The sequence below is a fragment of the Nerophis lumbriciformis genome, linkage group LG28 (assembly GCF_033978685.3).
Source record: "Nerophis lumbriciformis linkage group LG28, RoL_Nlum_v2.1, whole genome shotgun sequence".
NCBI lineage: Eukaryota > Metazoa > Chordata > Actinopteri > Syngnathiformes > Syngnathidae > Nerophis > Nerophis lumbriciformis.
In genome coordinates this window covers 23,540,325-23,563,317 of record NC_084575.2, presented here as the reverse complement: position 1 = coordinate 23,563,317, position 22,993 = coordinate 23,540,325, and the positions used below count along the sequence as shown (strand labels likewise).

Genomic DNA, 22,993 nt, shown 5'->3' with positions numbered 1-22,993 from the left:
TCTTTGGACTAGTTACACACATCATTCCTGTGTACAAATAAATACGCTGCAAGCTCAGCGACGTCCCAGTCTCAGTGCCGTCTCCTTCTCCCACTGTACCGTTACAGTCTGTAGATTTTACGGTAAAAACCTGGCAGCTCGGTCGCCGACATTTTCCGTGAAATCATCACTCAAAAAAACAACGGACGTAGATTTTACGGCAAATTAAAAGTAGCAGCTCAGTCACCAGACGTCTGCGGTAAAAATAACAGTGGTATTGTTTTTCAAATTATAGTAATGTAAATGAACAAAAATGACAGAATATTTTTCTGTCGAAAACTGGCAGCTCGGTTGCCAAAATTGTACTGTAAAAATAACAGTGGTACAGTTTTGGGGTAAAACAACAGTGGAACCGTTTTTCAATTTACAGTAATTTGGTGTAAAAACGCCCTTTAATTTTTAAATAAAATTCTTGTGACTCAACTGCCAGTTTTTCTTCTGTAAAATGTATGGATTTTGTTTACAGACTAACTAGTTGCTATTTTCCGCACCATAAGCCGCCCTGGGTTATAAGCCGCGCCTTCAATGAACGGCATATTTCAAAACTTTGTCCACCTATAAGCCGCCCCGTGTTATAAGCCGCATCTAACTGCGCTAAAGGGAATGTCAAAAAAACAGTCAGATAGGTCAGTCAAACTTTAATAATATATTAAAAACCAGCGTGATGTGGGCGCGCATGGAGTCGTATATCAACATGGACGGAGCTGCGTGAAAAAAGCCACCCGGCCTCTTCGCGTAAACTTCCCTTAACCACTCGCTCATCTTTTCTTCATCCTTCCATACCTTCGAGTTAGCTTTTATGATGACGCCGGCTGGAAAGGTCTCTTTTGGCAAGGTCTTCCTTTTGAATATCACCATGGGTGGAAGTTTCTGGCCATTAGCATGGCAAGCTAGAACCACAGTGAAGGATGACTTCTCATTCCCTGTGGTGCGAATATTCACCGTACGTGCTCCCGTTGTATCCACAGTGCGGTTCACAGGAATATCAAAAGTCAGTGGAACCTCGTCCATGTTGATAATGTTCTCTGGCCGGATCTTTTTTTCAGCTATCTTGTTTTTACAATATGCACGGAAAGTAGCCAGCTTTTCTTGAAAGTCTTTAGGCAGTTGCTGTGAAATAGTAGTCCGTGTGCGGATGGAGAGATTGCGTCTTTTCATGAACCGGAAACCTGTCGCTTAGTAGGAGCCATTTTGTGGTCTTTACAGATGTAAACACACAAAGGAAATGAAACGTAATATCCGCGCGCTTCTTCTTCTTCTTCTACGGGGGCGGGTGGTTGCTTACAGTAGAAGAAGAAGCGCTTCCTCTTCTATGGGGGCGGGTGCTTACCTTGGCGGTTGCTTGCGTAGAAGAAGAAGCGCTTCCTGTTCTACGGGGAAAAAGATGGTGGCTGTTTACCGTAGTTGCGAGACCTAAACTTTATGAAAATTAATCTTAATATTAATCCATATATAAAGCGCACCGGGTTATAAGCCGCACTGTCAGCTTTGGAGTAAATTTGTGGTTTTTAGGTGCGGCTAATAGTGCGGGAAATACGGTAATTAAACCTAATAATCCATACTAAATTATAGTGATACATGTATAAGGCTAAATTCCTCAATTGTGGGAGCAATTGTGCTCACGTTTATCCTCCAAACATATTGCTGGGTGTTGAGGCCGAACTGCTTAATCTTGGTTTCATCTGACCACAGAACTTTCCTCCAGAAGGTCTTATCTTTGTCCCTGTGATGTCAGATGAAACAAAAATTGAGCTGTTTGGCCACAATACCCAGCAATATGTTTGTGAGGCCTTTAAACCCAGGAACACCATCCCTACCGTCAAGCATGGTGGTGGTAGTATTATGCTCTGGGCCTGTTTTGCTGCCAATGCAACTGGTGCTTACAGAGAGTAAATGGGACAATGAAAAAGGAGGATTACCTCCAAATTCTTCAGGACAACCTACAATCATCAGCCGGGAGGTTGGGTCTTGGGCGCAGTTGGGTGTTCCAACAGGACAATGACCCCAAACACACGTCAAAAGTGGTAAAGGAATGGCTAAATCAGGCTAGAATGAAGGTTTTAGAATGGCCTTCAGTCCTGACTTAAACGTGTGGACAATGCTGAAGAAACAAGTCCATGTCAGAAAACCAACAAATTTAGCTGAACTGCACCAATTTTGTCAAGAGGAGTGGTCAAAAATTCAACCAGAAGCTTGTGGATGGCTACCAAAAGTGCCTTATTGCAGTGAAACTTGCCAAGGGACATGTAACCAAATATTAACATTGCTGTATGTATACTTTTGACCCGGCAGATTTGGTCACATTTTCAGTAGATACATAATAAATTCATAAAAGAACCAAACTTCATGAATGTTGAATGTATAAGCCGCTGGGTTCAAAGCTCGGGAAAAAAGTAGCGGTTTATAATCCGGAAGATATGGATCACCCTCATATTACTCCATACTTGCCAACCTTGAGACCTCCGATTTCGGGAGGTGGGGGGTTTGGTCGGGGGGGGCGTGGTTGAGGGCGTGGTTAAGAGGGGAGGAGTATATTTACAGCTAGAATTCACCAAGTCAAGTTTTTCATATATATAAGAAATATGTGACTTTCAGTTAATTCTAGCTATATATATATATATATATATATATATATATATTGTATTATATATATATATATATATATATATATATATATATATATATATATATATATATATATATATATATATATATAAATAAGAGAAATACTTGAATTTCAGTGTTCATTTATTTACACATATACACACACATAACACTCATCTACTCATTGTTGAGTTAAGGGTTGAATTGTCCATCCTTGTTCTATTCTCTGTCACTATTTTTCTAACTATGCTGAACACCCTCTCTGATGATGCATTCTGCTTCGTCTCCTTGTGTGCGCAGTTGTGCACTGCACTCTCTAAAAGCATAGATGTTATTGTCACATATGCATGTACAGTAGATGGCAGTATTGTCCTGTTTAAGAGTGTCACAACATTGCTGTTTACGGCAGACGAAAACGTGACTGCTGTTGTTGTGTGTTGATGCCACGCTGGGAGGACGTTAATGAAACTGCCTAACAATAAACCCACATAAGAAACCAAGAACTCGCCCTCGATCATTCTACAGTTATAACGTGATTGGGCAGGCACGCTGTTTATATTGTGGGAAAGCGGACGTGAAAACAGGCTGTCGACACGTCACTCAGGTCCGCATAAATTTCGGGAGATTTTCGGTAGAAAATTTGTCCCGGGAGGTTTTCGGGAGAGGCGCTGAATTTCGGGAGTCTCCCGGAAAATCCGAGAGGGTTGGCAAGTATGTATTACTCACATTTTTGGTCACGCTATTTAGCACTTTGTATTTGGATCTTAGTGTATCAGGCCCACTGTGAGTTAACATAATGAAAAACACAACAACAAAAAATTGCCAAATTGTCACAGAACACAGTGAGATCTTTCTTCTCTGAGAAAAAGACCATTTAACCTCCACACAGAGATGTCTGTGTCGCAGACATGATAACCACTGCCCTGATAGATATTTAGTATAAATGAAGAAAAGGCTTGACTATAAGAGAAGTCTTTATACTCTGCACAGTCTTTGTATTTGAGTGGTATCTCACACGTCTGTACACTAAGGAGTGTGCTCCAGTTACAGTGTGCGTCGCACTGGGATTTTACTGGGTCAGCAGCGAATAAACCAGATCACTCAAACTTGAGGCTGAAGTCTCTAAATCCTACAACATACACTATATTGCCAAAAGTATTTGGCCACGTGTCCTAATCAATAAATGAAAATAAATAAATAAATCACTTGGCCCCGGCCACGGGTGTATAAAATCAAGCACTTAAACATGGAGACTGTTTCTACAAACATTTGTGAAAGAATGGGCCGCTCTCAGTGATTTCCAGCGTGGAGCTGTTATAGCAGGGGTGTCAAACTCAAATACAGAGTGGGCCAAAATGTAAAAGTGAACAAAGCCGCGGGCCAAAGTTGAACAAATTAACCTTTTAATAGGGACCCAAACAAGTTTTGCATTGAATATTGAACAAGCAAGGCTTATATAACTTTATAGTGACATGCAAAATCCAGTTTCAAATAATAATAATAATAATTTAAATATATCAATGGCATATCAAATACAATTTAAATAAAAATTGAATGTCTTTTTTCTATTTGCAGCCTTCTGAGGTAAATATCAACATTAACTTTTTCCACAGGCTAATAAATTAGAAAATACAATAATGAATAAAACAACCATTCAGGACTTTAAACTGCTCAGTTTGCAACACACTGATCTAATCTGACGTGCCCAAGCCAGATACCTGCCATCTTTTCTTGGATGCTAGTTCATTAATGTCGGGGCTCAGGCTTTGAGCTGAGGCAACCTTCATTATCGAACAAAGGTGTTCATCAGTCATTATATCTCGCATTCCACAGTCTTGGGGGCGTGCCTTACAGGCACTGCTTTTAACGTCCTCTACGAGCTGACGTCACGTCTGCTTGTCATCCCTTCTAACAACGTGCCCGCCCAGTCACAAGATATGAGCGGCTTCCGTACGCACACACACGTGAATGCAAGCATACTTGATCAACAGCGATACAGGTCACACTGAGAGTGGCCGTATAAACAACTTTAACACTGTTAGAAATATACGCCACACTGTGAATCCACACCAAACAAGAATGACAAACACATTTTGGGAGAACATCCGCACCGTAACACAACAGAACAAATACCCAGAACCCTTTGCAGCATTAACTCTTCCGGGACGCTACAATATACACCCCCGCTACCTCCAAACCCCGCTGCGCCCACACCTTGTAGCGTCCCGGAAGAGTTAGTGCTGCAAAGGGTTCTGGGTATTTGTCCTGTTGTGTTTATGTTGTGTTACTGTGCGGATGTTCTCCCAAAATGTGTTTGTCATTCTTGTTTGGTGTGGGTTCACAGTGTGGCGTATATTTCTAACAGTGTTAAAGTTGTTTATACTGGCACCCTCAGTGTAACCTGTATGGCTGAAGATCAAGTATGCCTTGCATTCACTTCTGTGTGCGTGCCAAAGCCGCACATATTATGTAACTGAGCCAGCACTCGTTGGACTGGACGAGAAGGGGACGTTACAATTCTCGGGAAGGGCACTGAAATTTAGGAGTCTCCCGGGAGGTTTGGCAAGTATGAGAATTAGCGGTGTACCGCGGCACCGCCGCTGTATATAATCGGCGGGCCAGCCCTAGTGTTAATTTGATATCACCTCACGGGCCAAGTGAAATTACACGGCGGGCCAAATTTGGCCCGCGGGCCAGAGTTTGACACCCATGTGTTATAGGATGCCACCTGTGCAACAAATCCAGTCGTGAAATTTCTGAAGGACCAGTCTGGGTTTGGAGGTTGCCAGGAGAACGGTACATTTTGGACTGCATTGTGCCAAGTGCGGAATTTGGTGGAGGAGGAATTATAGTGTGGGGTTGTTTTTCAGGAGTTGGCCCCTTGAGACCTCCAAATTGGAGAGTTTGAGGGTTTTATTATTATTTTTTCCAATCATTTTGGAACTTGCAAGCGTACTTCTTCTTACTCGTCGTGGCCATGTGTCCTCTTCGTTCTTCTGCTTAGTCTCTGTTACGTTTTTGGACATTACTACTTGCCGTAGTTTTGAAGCAATGCATGATGGGAATCCGGATGTTGTGTGTCAGTGTATTAACGTGCCGGCTGGAATAAACACACGCTGAGAAATAGCTCCGTGCCTGCCTACTTTATGGGTTATAGATAAACCTATGGATAACAGAGACATATATAATAGTCTCTTTTTCAGGTGAGAGAGGACGCTAAAGGCACGCTCCCAATATTGTTGTCTGGGTGGAAATCGGGAGAATGGTTGCCCCGGGAGATTTTCGGGAGGGGCACTGAAATTCGCGAGTCTCCCGGGAAAATCGGGAGGGTTGGCAAGTATGCCCTTAGTTCCAGTGAAAGGAACTTTGAATGCTCCAGGATACCAAAACATTGTGGGAACAGTTTGGAGCGGGCCCCTTCCTCTTCCAACATGACTGTGCACCAGTGCACAAAGCAAGATCCATAAAGACATAGATGACAGAGTCTGGTGTGGATGAACTTGACTGGCCTGCACAGAGTCCTGACCTGAACCCGATAGAACACCTTTAGAATGAATTAGAACGGAGACTGAGAGCCAGGCCTTCTCGACCAACATCAGTGTGTGACCTCACCAATGCGCTTTTGGAAGAATGGTCGAAAATTCCTATAAACACACTCCGCAACCTTGTGGACAGCCTTCCCAGAAGAGTTGAAGCTGTAATAGCTGCAGAAGGAGGACCGACATCATATTGAACCCTATGGGTTAGGAATGGGATGGCACTTCAAGTTCATATGTGAGTCAAGGCAGGTGGCCAAATACTTTTGGCAATATAGTGTATCTATCTTGATGGTGCATCAGCAAAGCTAAAGCGACATTATGAGGAGCATAGTCAGAAATATTCAGAACAACGTAAAAGAAAGCTCCAGAATCTGTGCAAGGAAAATATCTTTAATTCCCATCCTTTTACTGGTTGACACGCACAGCATGACCCCACCTTTGTAAGGCAGAGCATGCTTCTGTTCCTGACATCGTGTACAATAAACAATCGTGCAAAATAAGCTCCTCAACCAAGAGGATTTGAGCAACAATCACAAGTCCAGTTATATTGCTCTATTTATTATGATATATTGTATGGATTATTTGTTTCAGACATGCATAACAAGTTGCATTAAAGAAAATCACATGCTCGCATTAGTACAATTTAACTTGTCTGAAAAGACGCAGGAAGAAGCAGAGTTTACAAAACCCAAAACCAGTGAAGTTGGCACGTTGTGTAATTCGTAAATAAAACCAGAATACAGTGATTTGCAAATCATTTTCAACTTATATTCAATTGAATAGACTGCAAAGACAAGATATTTCATGTTCCAACAGAGAAACTTAATTTTAAACTTAGAATTTAATGGCAGCATCACATTGCAAAAATGTTTGCATCAGGGCATTTTTACCACTGTGTTACATGGCCTTTCCTTTTAACAACACTCAGTAAACGTTTGGGAACTGAGGAGACCAATTTTTGAAGCTTTTCAGCAATTCTTTCCCATTCTTGCTTGATGTACAGCTTAAGTTGTTCAACAGTCCAGGGTCTCTGTTGTGGTATTTTAGGCTTCATAATGCGCCACACATTTTCAATGGGAGACAGGTCTGGACTACAGGCATGCCAGTCTAGTACCCGCACTCTTTTACTACGAAACCACAATGTTGTAACATGTGGCTTGGCATTGTCTTGCTGAAATAAGCAGGGGCGTCCATAACAATGTTGCTCCAAAACCTGTATGTACCTTTCAGCATTAAGACAGATAGATGAAATAGATGGTGAAATCCCTAAATTCCTTGCAATAGCTCGTTGAGAAATGTTGTTCTTAAACTGTTCGACAATTTGCTAACGCATTTGTTGACAAAGTGGTGACCATCGCTCCATCCTTGTTTGTGAATGACTGATCTTTTCACGGAAGCTGCTTTTATACCCAATCATGGCATCCACCTGTTCCCAATTAGCCTGTTCGCCTGTGGGATGTTCCAAATAAGTGTTTGATGAGCATTTTCTCAACTTTCTCAGTCTTTTTTGCCACTTGTGCCAGCTGTTTTGAAACGTGTTGCTGGCATCAAATTCCAAATGAGCTAATATTTGCAAAAAATAAAGTTTTCCAAGTCGAACATTAAGTATCTTGTCTCTGCAGTCTATTCAATTGAAAATAGATTGAAAAGGACAGCAAAGCATTGTATTCTGTTTTTAATTACCATTTACACAACGTGCCAACTTCACTGGTTTGGGGGTTTGTATTTAAGCCTACCTCTTCTCCATACCTACAATATGACTTGTAATTCATCCCCGCCCCATATTTTGCATAATAACGCTTACAATTGTTCATTTAATTATATTTTGGCATGTGAAATGATCTTCTTGCGCCACCATGTTCTAGTTCAGGGGTGTCGGACTCATCGCGGGCCACATCGCAGTCACGTAAGCCCTCAGAGGACCGCATCATGATATCAGTCGGTCCCTCCAGTCCGCCGTTCACGCAAGTTCAACTATTCCCCGCAAATGATGCACAACCTCCAAACTTTGCTCAATCTCCGCAATTACCCAACACATTTTGGCAAATCAAAATTGTCCCAGCAGTACTTAAACGCAACATGCTAAAATGTTGCTGTTTTGGGGAGGCCAAGCGCCAATTAACTTTATTTCAATTCAATTCACTCCAGTGTTTTGTTCTAGAGATCTATCTCGTAAATTGTGGTGCTACTGCAAGATGAAAAAAAGAGTAAATACAATACAAATACATAACAATTAATGAGAAATGTAAAATAAAATACTGTAGGTTAAAATTAATGTAGATATTAAGGTTACTTGAATGATGACAATCACTGAATAATGCAGTTCAGTCCAGTGACGTGCAGTCACTAGAGGGAGGCATCATGGAAAAAAAAAAAATGGAAAAAGAAGAAAAAAAAAATTTAATTGTTACATGTATCCAGTGATTATACTATAAAGTTATTTTCCATTTAACTTCACCAGTTTTAGATTATTTTTATTCAAAATCGCTGAATTTTCACATTTGCCGTTCAAATACTGAGAAGAGACGGTGCGGTGAACAGCAGCCAGTTGAGGCACGTCACTCAGTGCCGCAACATGGATTGCGCAATGACTCGGCTAACTGCTGGCCTGCTGTGCAGTGAGACCGTATTGCTATATGAACTATATTATACATTTCCATAGTTTAGTTAGCTGAGGTATATAATGTACAGTGTATTTTGTCAACAACTGTATGTGTGTAAAGTATTTCTTGTGCTGAGCGATCATAAAACGGCTGCAAAAGACGCACTGGCTGAGGCTCGCCTCCTGCACCCCCGCCGTAGAATTGTTATATCAACTAAAGCCCACACTTAAACTTTCCACGTGCAAGATTGAATCTATTTAAAAAAAAATTTTAATAAGAAGCCAAAAAGTGCAAAAACAATAATATTGGTGTTGGAGGAGTTATGAATGACTGCAGGGACACAACATTAGATACACCTGCAGACTGCAGGTGTACCTAATTCACAACTCCTCCAACACGAACATTATTGTTTTTGCACTTTTTGGCTTCTTATTAAATAACTTTTGTAACCTATTTTCATGGGCTTTCCTCTTTGTGATGTTAAGTTCCTGTTATGCGCTGTTATACAGTATATGCCTTGAGCTCTTGTTTTGAAGGCGCTAACAGCGGAAGTGATGTCACGTTGCGGAGGTTTTTGAAAGAAGGTAAATAAAGTGGTCCTCGTGTAAACTGGAGCCTCCGTGTTTGTTATTTTGTAGTTTCATACAGTATAGGCGACATTTATAAACCCTCGGTTACACTTTTTTAAATAGATTCAATCTTGCACGTGGAAAGTTTAAGTGAGGGCTTTAGTTGCGGCGCATGGACTTAATTTATAAGTAAAGGTAAGACCATAATAAGGTTTTTTTTATTAAATGTGCTTTTTTGTGTGCTACAGTTTGTATGTGTAAAGTTAAAGTTAAGTTAAAGTACCAATGATTGTCACACACACACTAGGTGTGGTGAAATTTGTCGTCTGCATTTGACCCATCCCCTTGATCACCCCCTGGGAGGTGAGGGGAGCAGTAGGCAGCAGCGGCGCCGCGCCTGGGAATCATTTTTGGTTATTTAACCCGCAATTCCAACCCTTGATGCTGAGTGCCAAGCAGGGAAGAATGCTGGTATGAGCTTTTAAACATAACCCGTTAACTGCTGCCAATCAAATGGTGAATAAGATACTCTTTAGGGTTCATATGTTTGTAAATCTGACTGTGATGAAGTCAGTGCCTCACCAGCCATCAACCTCACCGCACGTCACTGGTTCAGTCTCAGTTTCAGTTTATTTGGAACATGCATACGATACAATGTAATTCATCACACATTTCCAGTTGTTTCATTACAGCACGTCCAAAAAGGAGTAGGAAGAAGCAGAGCTTATTTAATACTACCCCTTTTCATACCATAGCAATTGTATCCCATTTCCTTGTTCTCTGTAATAGAACAGTGAACAAATAAATAATAAATGAATAATATACCATAGTAAGCAAACAAATATTAAATACATAAATAATCTTTGTCTCAATAAAACAATAAAAAAGGGTTCAAGATGTTCATCATAATTATTGTTCTGTGTACTTTGTGAACACTTGTAGTTTAAACAGTCTCTTAAACTAAATCATTTTGGTGCTTTGTTTGATTTATTTGCTTAATCCATTCCATAATTTGCAAACCCCGTTTCCATATGAGTTGGGAAATTATGTTAGATGTAAATATAAACGGAATACAATTATTTGCAAATCCTTTTCAACCCATATTCAATTGAATGCACTACAAAGACAAGATATTTGATGTTCAAACTCATAAACTTTATTTTTTTTTGCAAATAATAATTAACTTAGAATTTCATGGCTGCAACACGTGCCAAAGTAGTTGGGAAAGGGCATGTTCACCACTGTTACATCACCTTTTCTTTTAACAACACTCAATAAATGATTGGGAACTGAGGAAACTAATTGTTGAAGCTTTGAAAGTGGAATTCTTTCCCATTCTTGTTTTATGTAGAGCTTCAGTCGTTCAACAGTCCGGGGTCTCCGCTGTCGTATTTTGTGCTTCATAATGCGCCACACATTTTCGATGGGAGACAAGTCTGGACTGCAGGCGGGCCAGGAAAGTACCCGCACTCTTTTTTTACAAAGCCACGCTGTTGTAACACGTGCTGAATGTGGCTTGGCATTGTCTTGCTGAAATAAGCAGGGGCGTCCATGAAAAAGACGGCGCTTAAATGGCAGCATATGTTGTTCCAAAACCTGTATGTACCTTTCAGCATTAATGGTGCCTTCACAGATGTGTAAGTTACCCATGTCTTGGGCACTAATGCACCCCCATACCATCACAGATGCTGGCTTTTCAACTTTGCGTCGATAACAGTCTGGATGGTTCGCTTCCCCTTTGGTACAGATGACACAATGTTGAATATTTCCAAAAACAATTTGAAATGTGGACTCGTCAGACCACAGAACACTTTTCCACTTTACATGAGTCCATCTTAGATTATCTCGGGCCCAGAGAAGCCGGCGGCGTTTCTGGATGTTGTTGATAAATGACTTTCGCTTTGCATAGTAGAGCTTTAACTTGCACTTACAGATGTAGCGACCAACTGTATTTAGTGACAGTGGTTTTCTGAAGTGTTCCTGAGCCCATGTGGTGATATCCTTTAGAGATTGATGTCGGTTTTTGATACAGTGCCGTCTGAGGAATCGAAAGTCACAGTCATTCAATGTTGGTTTCCGGCCATGCCGCTTACGTGGAGTGATTTCTCCAGATTCTCTGAACCTTTTGATGATATTATGGACCGTAGATGTTGAAATCCCTAAATTTCTTGCAATTGCACTTTGAGAAACGTTGTTCTTAAACTGTTTGACTATTTGCTCACGCAGTTGTGGACAAAGGGGTGTACCTCGCCCCATCCTTTCTTGTGAAAGACTGAGCATTTTTTGGGAAGCTGTTTTTATACGAAATCATGGCACCCACCTGTTCCCAATTAGCCTGCACACCTGTGGGATGTTCCAAATAAGTGTTTGATGAGCATTCCTCAACTTTATCAGTATTTATTGCCACCTTTCCCAACTTCTTTGTCACGTGTTGCTAGCATCAAATTCTAAAGTTAATGATTATTTGCAAAAAAAAAAAAAAAGTTTATCAGTTTGAGCATCAAATATGTTGTCTTTGTAGCATATTCAACTGAATATGGGTTGAAAATGATTTGCAAATCATTGTATTCCGTTTATATTTACATCTAACACAATTGATCCTGGCTTCATCTGGCCAGGATCTTCAGCTCTCACTGGATCGGTTCGCAGCCGAGTGTGAAGCGACTGGGATGAGAATCAGCACCTCCAAGTCCGAGTCCATGGTTCTCGCCCGGAAAAGGGTGGCGTGCCATCTCCGGGTTGGGGAGGAGATCTTGCCCCAAGTGGAGGAGTTCAAGTACCTCGGAGTCTTGTTCACGAGTGAGGGAAGAGTGGATCGTGAGATCGACAGGCGGATCGGTGCGGCGTCTTCAGTAATGCAGACGCTGTATCGATCCGTTGTGGTGAAGAAGGAGCTGAGCCGGAAGGCAAAGCTCTCAATTTACCGGTCGATCTACGTTCCCATCCTCACCTATGATCATGAGCTTTGGGTTATGACCGAAAGGACAAGATCACGGGTACAAGCGGCCGAAATTAGTTTCCTCCGCCGGGTGGCGGGGCTCTCCCTTAGAGAGAGGGTGAGAAGCTCTGCCATCCGGGGGGAGCTCCTCCACATCGAGAGGAGCCAGATGAGGTGGTTCGGGCATCTGGTCAGGATGCCACCCGAACGCCTCCCTAGGGAGGTGTTTAGGGCACGTCCGACCGGTAGGAGGCCGCGGGGAAGACCCAGGACACGTTGGGAAGACTATGTCTCCCGGCTGGCCTGGGAACGCCACAGAAAGAGCTGGACGAAGTGGCTGGGGAGAGGGAAGTCTGGGCTTCCCTGCTTAGGCTGCTGCCCCCGCGACCCGACCTCGGATAAGCGGAAGAAGATGGATGGGATGGATGGATGGATCTAAGACAATTTCCCAACTCATATGGAAACGGGGTTTGTAATTCCACATACAGATATGCCAAAGGTTTTAAGTGTTGTACGAGCATACAAATGTTTTAAATTGGATTTTCCTCTAAGGTTATATTTCTTCTCTTTTGTTGAGAAGAATTGTTGTACATTCTTAGATAGCAGGTTATAGTTTGCTTTATACATCATTTTAGCGGTTTGCAAATGCACCAAAGCGTTGAATTTCAATCTTTGTGATTTAATAAATAAAAGGGTTTGTATCGTCTCTATATCCAACAGTTGTTATCCTAGTATATGTATTTATATTATTTAAATCATATTAAAGTTTTGTACGCCTATTTCATGTAATTAGGACAACTTCCGGAGACAACGATTTAGAACTACATTTCCCATGATTCAATGCGTAAGTATAAATAACTACCAAAGGGGGCGGGTCCTCAGTCACATGTGGAGGAGTGGAGGAAGATTGTATTAGAAGGACGCGCTCAGCTGTCAGAGATAACACCACTCAGGCTCTCCCTACCTGGACTCCCACCATGGACTTAACCCAGGATAGAACGCTAGGAATGATCCACTGCTGACCCATTTACACCTTCGCTTTCTTTTCGCTGGTGTGCTGCCTTAAACTTCCCTTCGGACCAGGTAATGATTTGTCCAGATTGACTTTGTTTGAGGCGCCAGCATCCTCGTGTACTAGGAAGTAGCCCACGCACATGTTTCCATGTTTATGTGCGCGCGCAACACTGATTAATTTAATAAAACGGGTTTGAATTGTATTGACTAAAAATGTATAATTATAATAAAAAAAAAAATCATCTTTTTTTTTTTTTTTTGTAATTATGTTATGAATGATACGGAGTGGGACGTGTTATTCAAGGTAACGTGCGGCTCACAGCTCGGGTTTTGCATATTTTCGAAATAAAATACAATAATTTTTATTTTAATGAAGTCAAGCGAAGTGAATTATAATTATATAGCGCTTCATTTTACTCAAAATATACAAGCGTTTAATTTGCCCAGGTCTGCTGTAAAAAAAAATATACTTTTACCATGGAGTTGTACACACACAAAAAGTATGATCTAGATCAGGGGTCACCAACCTTTTTTAAACCAAGAGCTACTTCTTGGGTACTGATTAATGCGAAGGGCTACCAGTTTCCATCCATCCATTTTCTACCGCTTATTCCCTTTGGGGGCGCTGGAGCCTATCTCAGCTACAATCGGGCGGAAGGCGGCGTACACCCTGGACAAGTCGCCTCTTCATCGCAGGGGCTACCAGTTTGATACACACTTAAATAAATGGCCAGAAATAGCCAATTTGCTCAATTTACCTTTAACTCTATGTTATTATTAATAATTAATGATATTTATCTTTGTGGGAACACTGATCATCTTAATGATTTCTCACAAAAAATATCTATAGAAACAGATAAATATCAATATGCAACACTTTATTTTTATATTTTCTCTAAGTGCACATTTTTCAAATTGAACATTTTCAAATGATCACTTCTAAGACAGTCTTGTGAAATCCCAATATCCCATTTTAACTAGCTAGCCACTAACATTTTTTAACAAATCATGAATTACTTTGCACCATGTTTGTACAAATAAAAACTCATGTAAAATACAAAAGTCACATCTCAAATTTTAAATAAATCTTGTCACACTTTGAACTGGACACCAAATCTGTTATCTGTTTCTTTGTCAGTTAGTAAAGACCAAGTCTTTAAAATATTTTCTTGGATTTTCAAATTCTATTTGAGTTTTATCTCTCTTAGAATTAAAAATGTCGAGCAAAGCGAGACCAGCTTGCTAGTAAATAAATAAAATTAAAAAAATAGAGGCATCTCACTGGTAAGTGCTGCTATTTGAGCTATTTTTAGAACAGGCCAGCGGGCGACTCATCTGGTCCTTACGGGCTACCTGGTGCCCGCGGGCACCGCGTTGTTGACCCCTGATCTAGATTCACACTAAAAAGCGATGTGATTTGTAAGGCTGCTGGCCTTAAAAAACGTATTAAAAATTGAGTCATAAAAAAAATCTTGAAAATAAGGCCTCAGTTCAGAATCATAATGAATAAAAATCAGGATTCGGGTGTCAATTGATTTTTTTCCCCACACCCTTTCATTTTACACAAAGACACATGCGGCGCTGTCGTTAAAGTTAAAGCACTAATGATTGTCACACACACACGAGGTGTGGCGAAATTATTCTCTGCATTTGACCCATCACCCTTGATCACCCCCTGGGAGGTGAGGGGAGCAGTGGGCAGCAGCGGTGGCCATGCCCAGGAATCATTTTTGGTGATTTAACCCCCAATTCCAACCCTTGATGCTGAGTGCCAAGCAGGGAGGTAATGGGTCTCATTTTTATAGTCCTTGGTATGACTCGGCCGGGGTTTGAACTCACAACCTACCGATCTCAGGGTGGACACTCTAACCACTAGGCCACTGAGTAGGTGCATGACGGCCAGGACGAGTTGACCCTGCAGCCCTGGTCGTGGAGTCACACTGGCTGTAGACTTGTGCATGAATGTACTAGGGTGTGAGCCAGTGTGCCCTTTTTTGACATGATTGTATATTTTGTATTTATATTGAAGTCCATATTTAAAACATATACTCCTTTCGGGAAGAACAGCAGAAAGGCCATTAGACGTTTCTTTAAAGCAACAAGACAGTGAAGGGTCTAATAGTAAGGATAATTATAATGAAAAATATGTGATTCCGATAAAATGAAGGCACGTGATCCTGAACATTGTGTGCGTGCTGTGCGTGGGCAAAAAATTATCCTGATTCACATTTTCTTTGCATAATTTTGCAGCCCTACTTTACAAAGACGATTTTAAATCAGAAAGGTCTAACTTTATCAATAAGGTTTGACACTGAATCATTGTGAGAGCCAGTCTGAAACTAAATGTTAAAACTGAGACATAAGTTAAAAAAATGGAGGTTATTATATTTATTATTGTTATTGTAACGGCTTAAACACAAAACAAATGGCTAGTGGTAAAGAAAATTGTCTTATTAGTTTTATAACCTACTTTAACAATCGTTAATGTGCATCAATGTTTCATGCAAAAATGATAAGATCACAGTGTGAGTGTCGATGAATAACGTTTATTCCGTAGCTTCTGCTCACGTCTTGCCAAATGCATGTTTTCCTCCCCTAAATGTAACATGATTTTTATTGTCTACTTCTGGTGCTCATTTGCAGGAGCTGTCAAGCAAGGAAGAGCCATGTCGGATAAAATGTCTAGTTTCCTCCATATTGGGGACATTTGTTCCCTCTATGCGGAGGGCTCCACCAATGGATTTATCAGCACTTTAGGGTAAGTCCACAGTCAGACTGGGCCAAAAGTACTTTATGGCTGGATAGCACATTTCTATAGTTGTGAGAATTGAAGGAAAAACATATTTATTTTCAATGTTGAAAAAAATAATAAAAATAAATAAAAAGTATTAAATATAATATAATATTGTAAAGAAAATGTACCGTATTTTTCCGACTATAAGGCGCACTTAAAATCCTTTCATTTTCTCAAAAATTGACAGTGCGTCTTATAACACGGTGCGCCTAATGTACGGAATAATTCTGGTTGTGCTTACCGACCTCGAAGCAATTTAATTTGGCACATGGTGTAATGATAAGTGTGGCCAGTAGATGGTTGTCACACTTAAGAGATACGTGTAGACTGCAATATGACACCATGTAAACAACACCAAAACTTTAAATAATTCCATTGAAAATAAAGAACATTACATCAAAAATCTGTCAAAATGTTTTAGTACGACTTTGAAGCCGCACTGCCTGATGGATTGTCGGCCCATTACGGCCACCGTAGTCAGAGATACAAGTATTACCGTATTTTTCGGACTATAAGTCGCAGTTTTTTTCATAGTTTGGCCGGGGGTGCGACTTATACTCAGGAGCGACTTATGTGTGAAATTATTAACACATTACCGTAAAATATCAAATAATATTATTTAGCTCATTCACGTAAGAGACTAGACGTATAAGATTTCATGGGATTTAGCGATTAGGAGTGACAGATTGTTTGGTAAACGTATAGCATGTTCTATATGTTATAGTTATTTGAATGACTCTTACCATAATATGTTACGTTAACATACCAGGCACGTTCTCAGTTGGTTATTTATGCCTCATTAAACGTACACTTATTCAGCCTGTAGTTCACTATTCTTTATTTATTTTAAATTGCCTTTCAAATGTCTATTCTTGGTGTTGGATTTTATCAAATACATTTCCCCAAAAAATGCGACTTATACTCCAGTTCAACTTATATAGGTTTTTTTCCTTCTTTGTTATGCATTCTCGGCAGGTGCGACTTATACTTCAGTGCGACTTATACTCCAGTTCAACTTATATAGTTTTTTTTCCTTCTTTATTATGCATTCTCGGCAGGTGCGACTTATACTTCGGTGCGACTTATACTCCGAAAAATGCGGTGCTATGGTGTGTGTGTATAAGAACCGCAAAATGGCACCCATTAGCAGACATATTATCTGGCGTTTTGTTTCACAATATTATGCAAAGCCAACTTTTCTTACCTTCTGGTACCTGCTGATCTGTATTTGAAATCTGCATAATTCCTGAAAATTTGCGCACGTCCGCCACTGTAGTCTGTGCCGATACCGTAGTCAATTAGCTTCTTCTTTTTCTCTATCTTCTTGTTATGGGACATTCACTCTCTGCTGTTGCCATTTCTAATATAAATTAGCGTAAAGTTCTAACTTATATCTCGCTATGGAAGCGCTAAAAATTACCAGTGTAGTGGGTTTACATTATTCACCCACGGAACTTTAGTTATTAGAGAGTTCCGGTCGGACGGTTTTTCACGGGACACATTTCCGGCGTTGTTGTTGCACTAGTGAGCCACGGATGAGGAGATGCTGCTCCGTTATTGATTGAAGTAAAGTCTGAATGTCATTAAAACAGTTAGCTCCATCTTTTGACACTTCTTCCGCTCCCGTCCTTGCACGCTACACCGCTACAACAAAACACTCTGGTTGACAATTTGCGAGCTATTCTCTTAAAATCTTACTAAGAAGTGTTTTTTTTTATCAAGTATTTATGTTGAGATCTCCTTGAGCCACTTCATTATTGCATTTATTTGCATTTTTTTTGTTGTCACTTCAGTTGCAGATCAGTAGACCGCATTAAGAACTGCACTTGATTATTTATTTCGAAAGAATTTAGTTATTTTTTTAGCTATGCAAGATATTATCAACGACTGATCATTATTGACCGATAATGGCAACTATGACACTACATCGATATTTCCGATTAGGAAAAATCTACCGTTAAAATGACCCAGTAATAATAAAGGCTTGTCGTTTATCTCTGCTGTGGCTTGTGCTGCCATCTGGCCCCTCTCCTACGGTATGGTCGCATATTTGTGATGTCATGATACTGCGTGCGCGCCCTGTTGTGTGCAGAGGAAAGCGTCATGGTGTAGAAGACATATGCTTGTCAGAAGAAGACACTCATAATTTGCAAAACGTGTTCTGAAGAAATGAAAAGGGAAGGGTTAAAGTCTTCAACGCGATACAATCTGATAAGCCACCCTAAAATTGACTAATGTGAAGATTTATGGAAGCAATACCAATCTGCCTGTGCTGCATAGCCGAGACCTAGCGTTAATAGCGGCGACCGCAGTAAATGTAAAGCCACAGGACTGATGAGAAACCGTTTGATAAGAGGCAACAGCTTGACAGAAAATACCTTAAGGCAAAGAACTTCACAACAAAATTAATTGTTTTAGTTACCTTTTATGATTTCTTAGGAGAATAAATGCACTTTATTATTTGAACCCTCATTTTTTAGTTTTACAATTGAATGTTGCTTTTCTATGGGGCAGGCCCCTTTTGCACTATTTTATTATTGTCAGGGAAAAATATAATTTTATTCATTTTATTTTTGTCAATTAAAAAATGTGACTCCACTTGTTTTGGTGTTGTTGCTAACAGCAATGCAGAATCTTATTGGCTCAGTTCCATTGGCCTCATTTATTAATGTGTTGGACAGATTATTTTTTTTCATTTTATGAAATTCTATTCAGAATGTTTGAGATGCATGTTGCCTATTAATACAATTATTGATTCTCATTCATACTTGCCAACCTTGAGACCTCCAATTTCGGGAGGTGGGGGGTGGGGGCGGGGGGCGTGGTTGGGGCAGGGCGTGGTTGGGGGCGTGGTTAAGAGGGGAGGAGTATATTTACAACTAGAATTCACCAAGTCAAGTATTTCTCATATATATATATATCTAACCCCGCGACCCCGAAGGGAATAAGCGGTAGAAAATGAATGGATGGATATATATATATATATATATATATATATATATATAAGAAATAATTGACTTTCAGTGAATTCTAGCTATAAATATATATTTATTTTATATATATATATATATATATATATATATATATATATATATATATATATATATAAATAAAAAAAAATACTTGAATTTCAGTGTTCATTTATTTACACATATACACACACATAACACTCATCTACTCATTGTTGAGTTAAGGGTTGAATTGTCCATCCTTGTTCTATTCTCTGTCATGTTCTCTATCTTTCTAACCATGCTGAACACCCTCTCTGATGATGCATTGCTGTGGGCACGCACAAAAGTGCTTTCATCAAATGCACTAGATGGCAGTATTGTCCTGTTTAAGAGTGTCACAACATTGCTGTTTACGGCAGACGAACTGCTTTACTGTAGACGTTGTTTATATTGTGGGAAAGCGGACTCAGGTCCGCATGGAGCTGGAGGGGGCGTGGCCTCCAGCTCTGCCTGTATTTCGGGAGATTTTCGGGAGGAAATTTGTCCCGGGAGGTTTTCGGGAGAGGCGCTGAATTTCGGGAGTCTCCCGGAAAATCCGGGAGGGTTGGCAAGTATGTTCTAATTGTTTGCATGGGTCAGAATTATAGTTGGAAGTGTATTTGTACTCAAATTTTTGTTAATCAAGTAAAGAAATATTAGTTGTCATTATCTTTATCCCTACAATAGATTTGTATATTTTTTGTTAGTGTATATACGTTTTGAGCAAAAGTGTTAAAGGGGACTTAGGGCGGCGTGGCTTGGTTGGTACAGCGGCCGTGCCAGCAACTTGAAGGTTCCAGGTTCGATCCCCGCTTCTGCAATCCTAGTCATTGCCCTTGCTGATACTTTACCCAGTTCCACCCGCACTGGTTTAAATGTGACTTAGATAATGGGTTTCACTATGTAAAGCACTTTGAGTCACTAGAGAAAAGCGCTATATAAATATAATTCACTTCACTTCACTTATCAGTGGTGGGCCATCAGGGCATGCAAGGCCGTCTCTGCTGGCCTAACATAAATCTTGATCATAAATTAATAAAAGTTAATTTCATTTTTAATGTACTTTCCCTAAATATAAAGTATTCATTATATTCTCTTTAGGTCTTATTAGGCTCCAGTGTCGCTGTTTTTACGTTAGAGCTATAATCCAATCAGAATTAAGCTATCTTGTTTTGCCAGCGCTGTATGTAATCTGCCCGAGGCCTTCTGAATCAATACTGCGGCCGTCTGTGCAATGTCGGCGAACGCAGCACATACAGTTAATAGACTGTTGTAATAGCCGATCAGATCATTGGTTAATAAGTAGGCCTCCTAGGTTGCCTCACGTTGAACTGTTGAATGTGACATATACCGTACGCCTCCTGTGTCTGGATACTCACTTTTGACGCACCAGTGAGTTTCCAATCATGAGTTGTAAGTTGGTAGCGCAGGAAGTGCTACTGTATGCAACTCAACCGAGGCTTACAGCTTATTAAGAGTTCTGCAAAAATGTTCAAATATTTTATTTCTTTATTTTTTCACCTTTTTAATGTTTTTTTTCAGTTATTCTAATTTTGACAGTACCACGTAGAGATATGTTTTAATTGCTGATGCGGATTTATTGATTTTTAAATGCGACGTAAAATAGCCTTTTTAGTACACTATTGAGGTCATACAATGGCCAGTAGTGCGCAAGTATGTTTCCATATAGTATTTCTCCAGCCGTAGTCATGTGGTGACATAAATGATGGTAGTATGAGAGGTATTTATTAAAGTCGGACAAAGTAGGAGATCACTTAAGGGCTAGGTGTGAAATGCACGCCCCGCCACTGGGACCTATTGTGCAAGACCAACTTTACTTACCTATTGGTAGGCCTACGTGTTTTTGTGTATCTGGGGTCGGCATAAGTCCCGAAAATTTGAAATCAAACCATGGAGGCATGGCGGAGATATTTATAAAACAATCTTCTTCTACTTCCTCCAAACGGGCCGTTTGGAATTTTACCAATTTTTGATGTTTCTCCCAGTTGTGACGTCAGCGGATATCTCCATACATGGTAGAAATGTATCCGAAGATCTTTGCACAAGTCTGCCATTGTAGTCCGATGCCTGTAATCAATAAGATACTTATTTTTTTTCTATTCTCTTGTTGTGGGGCAGACTGGCTCGTACATGTACATGCCATTTCTAATATAGTTCTAACTAATATACAGTACAGGCCAAAAGTTTGGACACACCTTCTCATTTCAATGCGTTTTCTTCATTTTCATAACTATTGTAGCTTGTCACTGAAGGGACCAAAACTACCTCTTGAAGCTCATCGAGAGAATGCCAAGAGTGTGCAAAACAGTAATCAGAGCATATAAAGTACAGGCAAAAAGTTTGGACACACCTTCTCATTCACAACACAACTGATGGTCCCAACCCATTGATAAAGCAACAAATTCCACTAATCAACCCTGATAAGGCACACCTGTGAAGTGAAAACCATTTCAGGTGACTACCTCAAGAGAATGCTAAGAGTGTGCAAAGCAGTAATCAGAGCAAAGGGTGGCTATTTTGAAGAAACTAGAATATAAAACATGTTTTCAGTTATTCCACCTTTTTTTTGTTAACATAACTCCACATGTGTTCATTCATAGTTTTGATGCCTTCAGTGACAATCTACAATGTAAATAGTCATGAAAATAAAGAAAACGCATTTAATGAGAAGGTGTGTCCAAACTTTTGGCCTGTACTGTATGTCAATAGACTCGATATGAAAGCGCTAAAACTACTACATAGCTGTCAAAATGGAACCACGTAAATAAGACTGCCCACAAAACGGTGCATCCTGAAGAAACGGTCAGAAAGGGGCTTTAAAATTGCTCTTTAAAACAAAATCCATGCAAAATTTGGAGCAAAAAGAACACCATTACATGTTATGTGGACAACAAGGAAGTGTTTTAAATGAATCATAACATGACCCCTTTCAATTAATTTATTCTCACAAATTCTTGTGTAAATATATATACCTACTGTAAATATCGGTTGTACAGGTCTGGAAATGATCGGTTCTTGGTTAAAATTTACACTATTGTGCATTCCTACATTTTTTATTCCACAGTATTTTAAATACATATTCTCCACATTTCAAAATAACTCATTTTAAAACACTAATTATAGTACCATATACCAAATCGTGATCTTTTTGCCAAAGGTTGTCATACGGTCAGAAACTCATATGAGGTGAGCATGTAAGTAAGCTGTAAAATAGGATGAGTAACTATAACTTCTATTAGATACACTTGCACAAAAGTATTTAATCCATATTGTAAAATGTATTAATTTGCAAAATGTACAAACTTGCTACTAGAACTTCACTAACCAGGCTAACAGCAGACAGACATGCATATAAAATATTGTTTCGGATAAACTGGAAGGACGTACATACAATACACTGTATATTTCCACTGACATTATTCTCATCAACATTGTGTTGGAGGTTTTATGCTTGTAAAGTAACTTGGTCACCACTGCACCCTTACTCTGGTGGCCAACTCTGTTGTGTCTGCAGTCACAGCACATGCTTCTTCCGTGGTGAACTTACACAATGCTACATCTGGATGGTGTGTGTGTGTGTGTGTACTGCAGTGCATTACCTAGTGTTGACAGTGATATTTCCTGATTCACATGAGTTGACCGATAAATGCTCAAGTTTTGTTTATTTTCTGCGTGGACAAAGTATTAGTTGTTGAGCTATTAAATTGTTCTTGTTTTGTGGCTTATCTTACTTTTTACTGCAAACTGCTTTTAGCTTGTAAATGTGTCAAATAAATGTCATTTATATTGGGTGTTGAAAAGCCTTGAGTGCAACGTGTGTATATTTTGGTTACAGTCCATATGAAGAAAACATAGGCAACGGTTTTAAGTACAATTTGAACA

At 39.9% G+C, this 22,993-nt stretch overlaps 1 protein-coding gene across 10 annotated transcripts in view; it reads left to right on the top strand.

Moving 5' to 3' along the window:
* The first annotated feature begins 13,194 nt into the window (after nucleotides 1-13,194).
* Nucleotides 13,195-22,993, top strand: part of itpr1b (inositol 1,4,5-trisphosphate receptor, type 1b) — a 254,529-nt gene continuing 244,730 nt past the window's right edge. For all 10 annotated transcript variants that reach the window (XM_061923933.2, XM_072916599.1, XM_061923928.2 and 7 more), the window contains exons 1-2: nucleotides 13,195-13,375; nucleotides 15,950-16,064. In XM_061923933.2, the coding sequence (XP_061779917.2) occupies nucleotides 15,973-16,064 (92 nt within the window). In that variant the 5' untranslated portion in view covers nucleotides 13,195-13,375; nucleotides 15,950-15,972. The remainder of the gene's footprint in view (nucleotides 13,376-15,949; nucleotides 16,065-22,993) is intronic.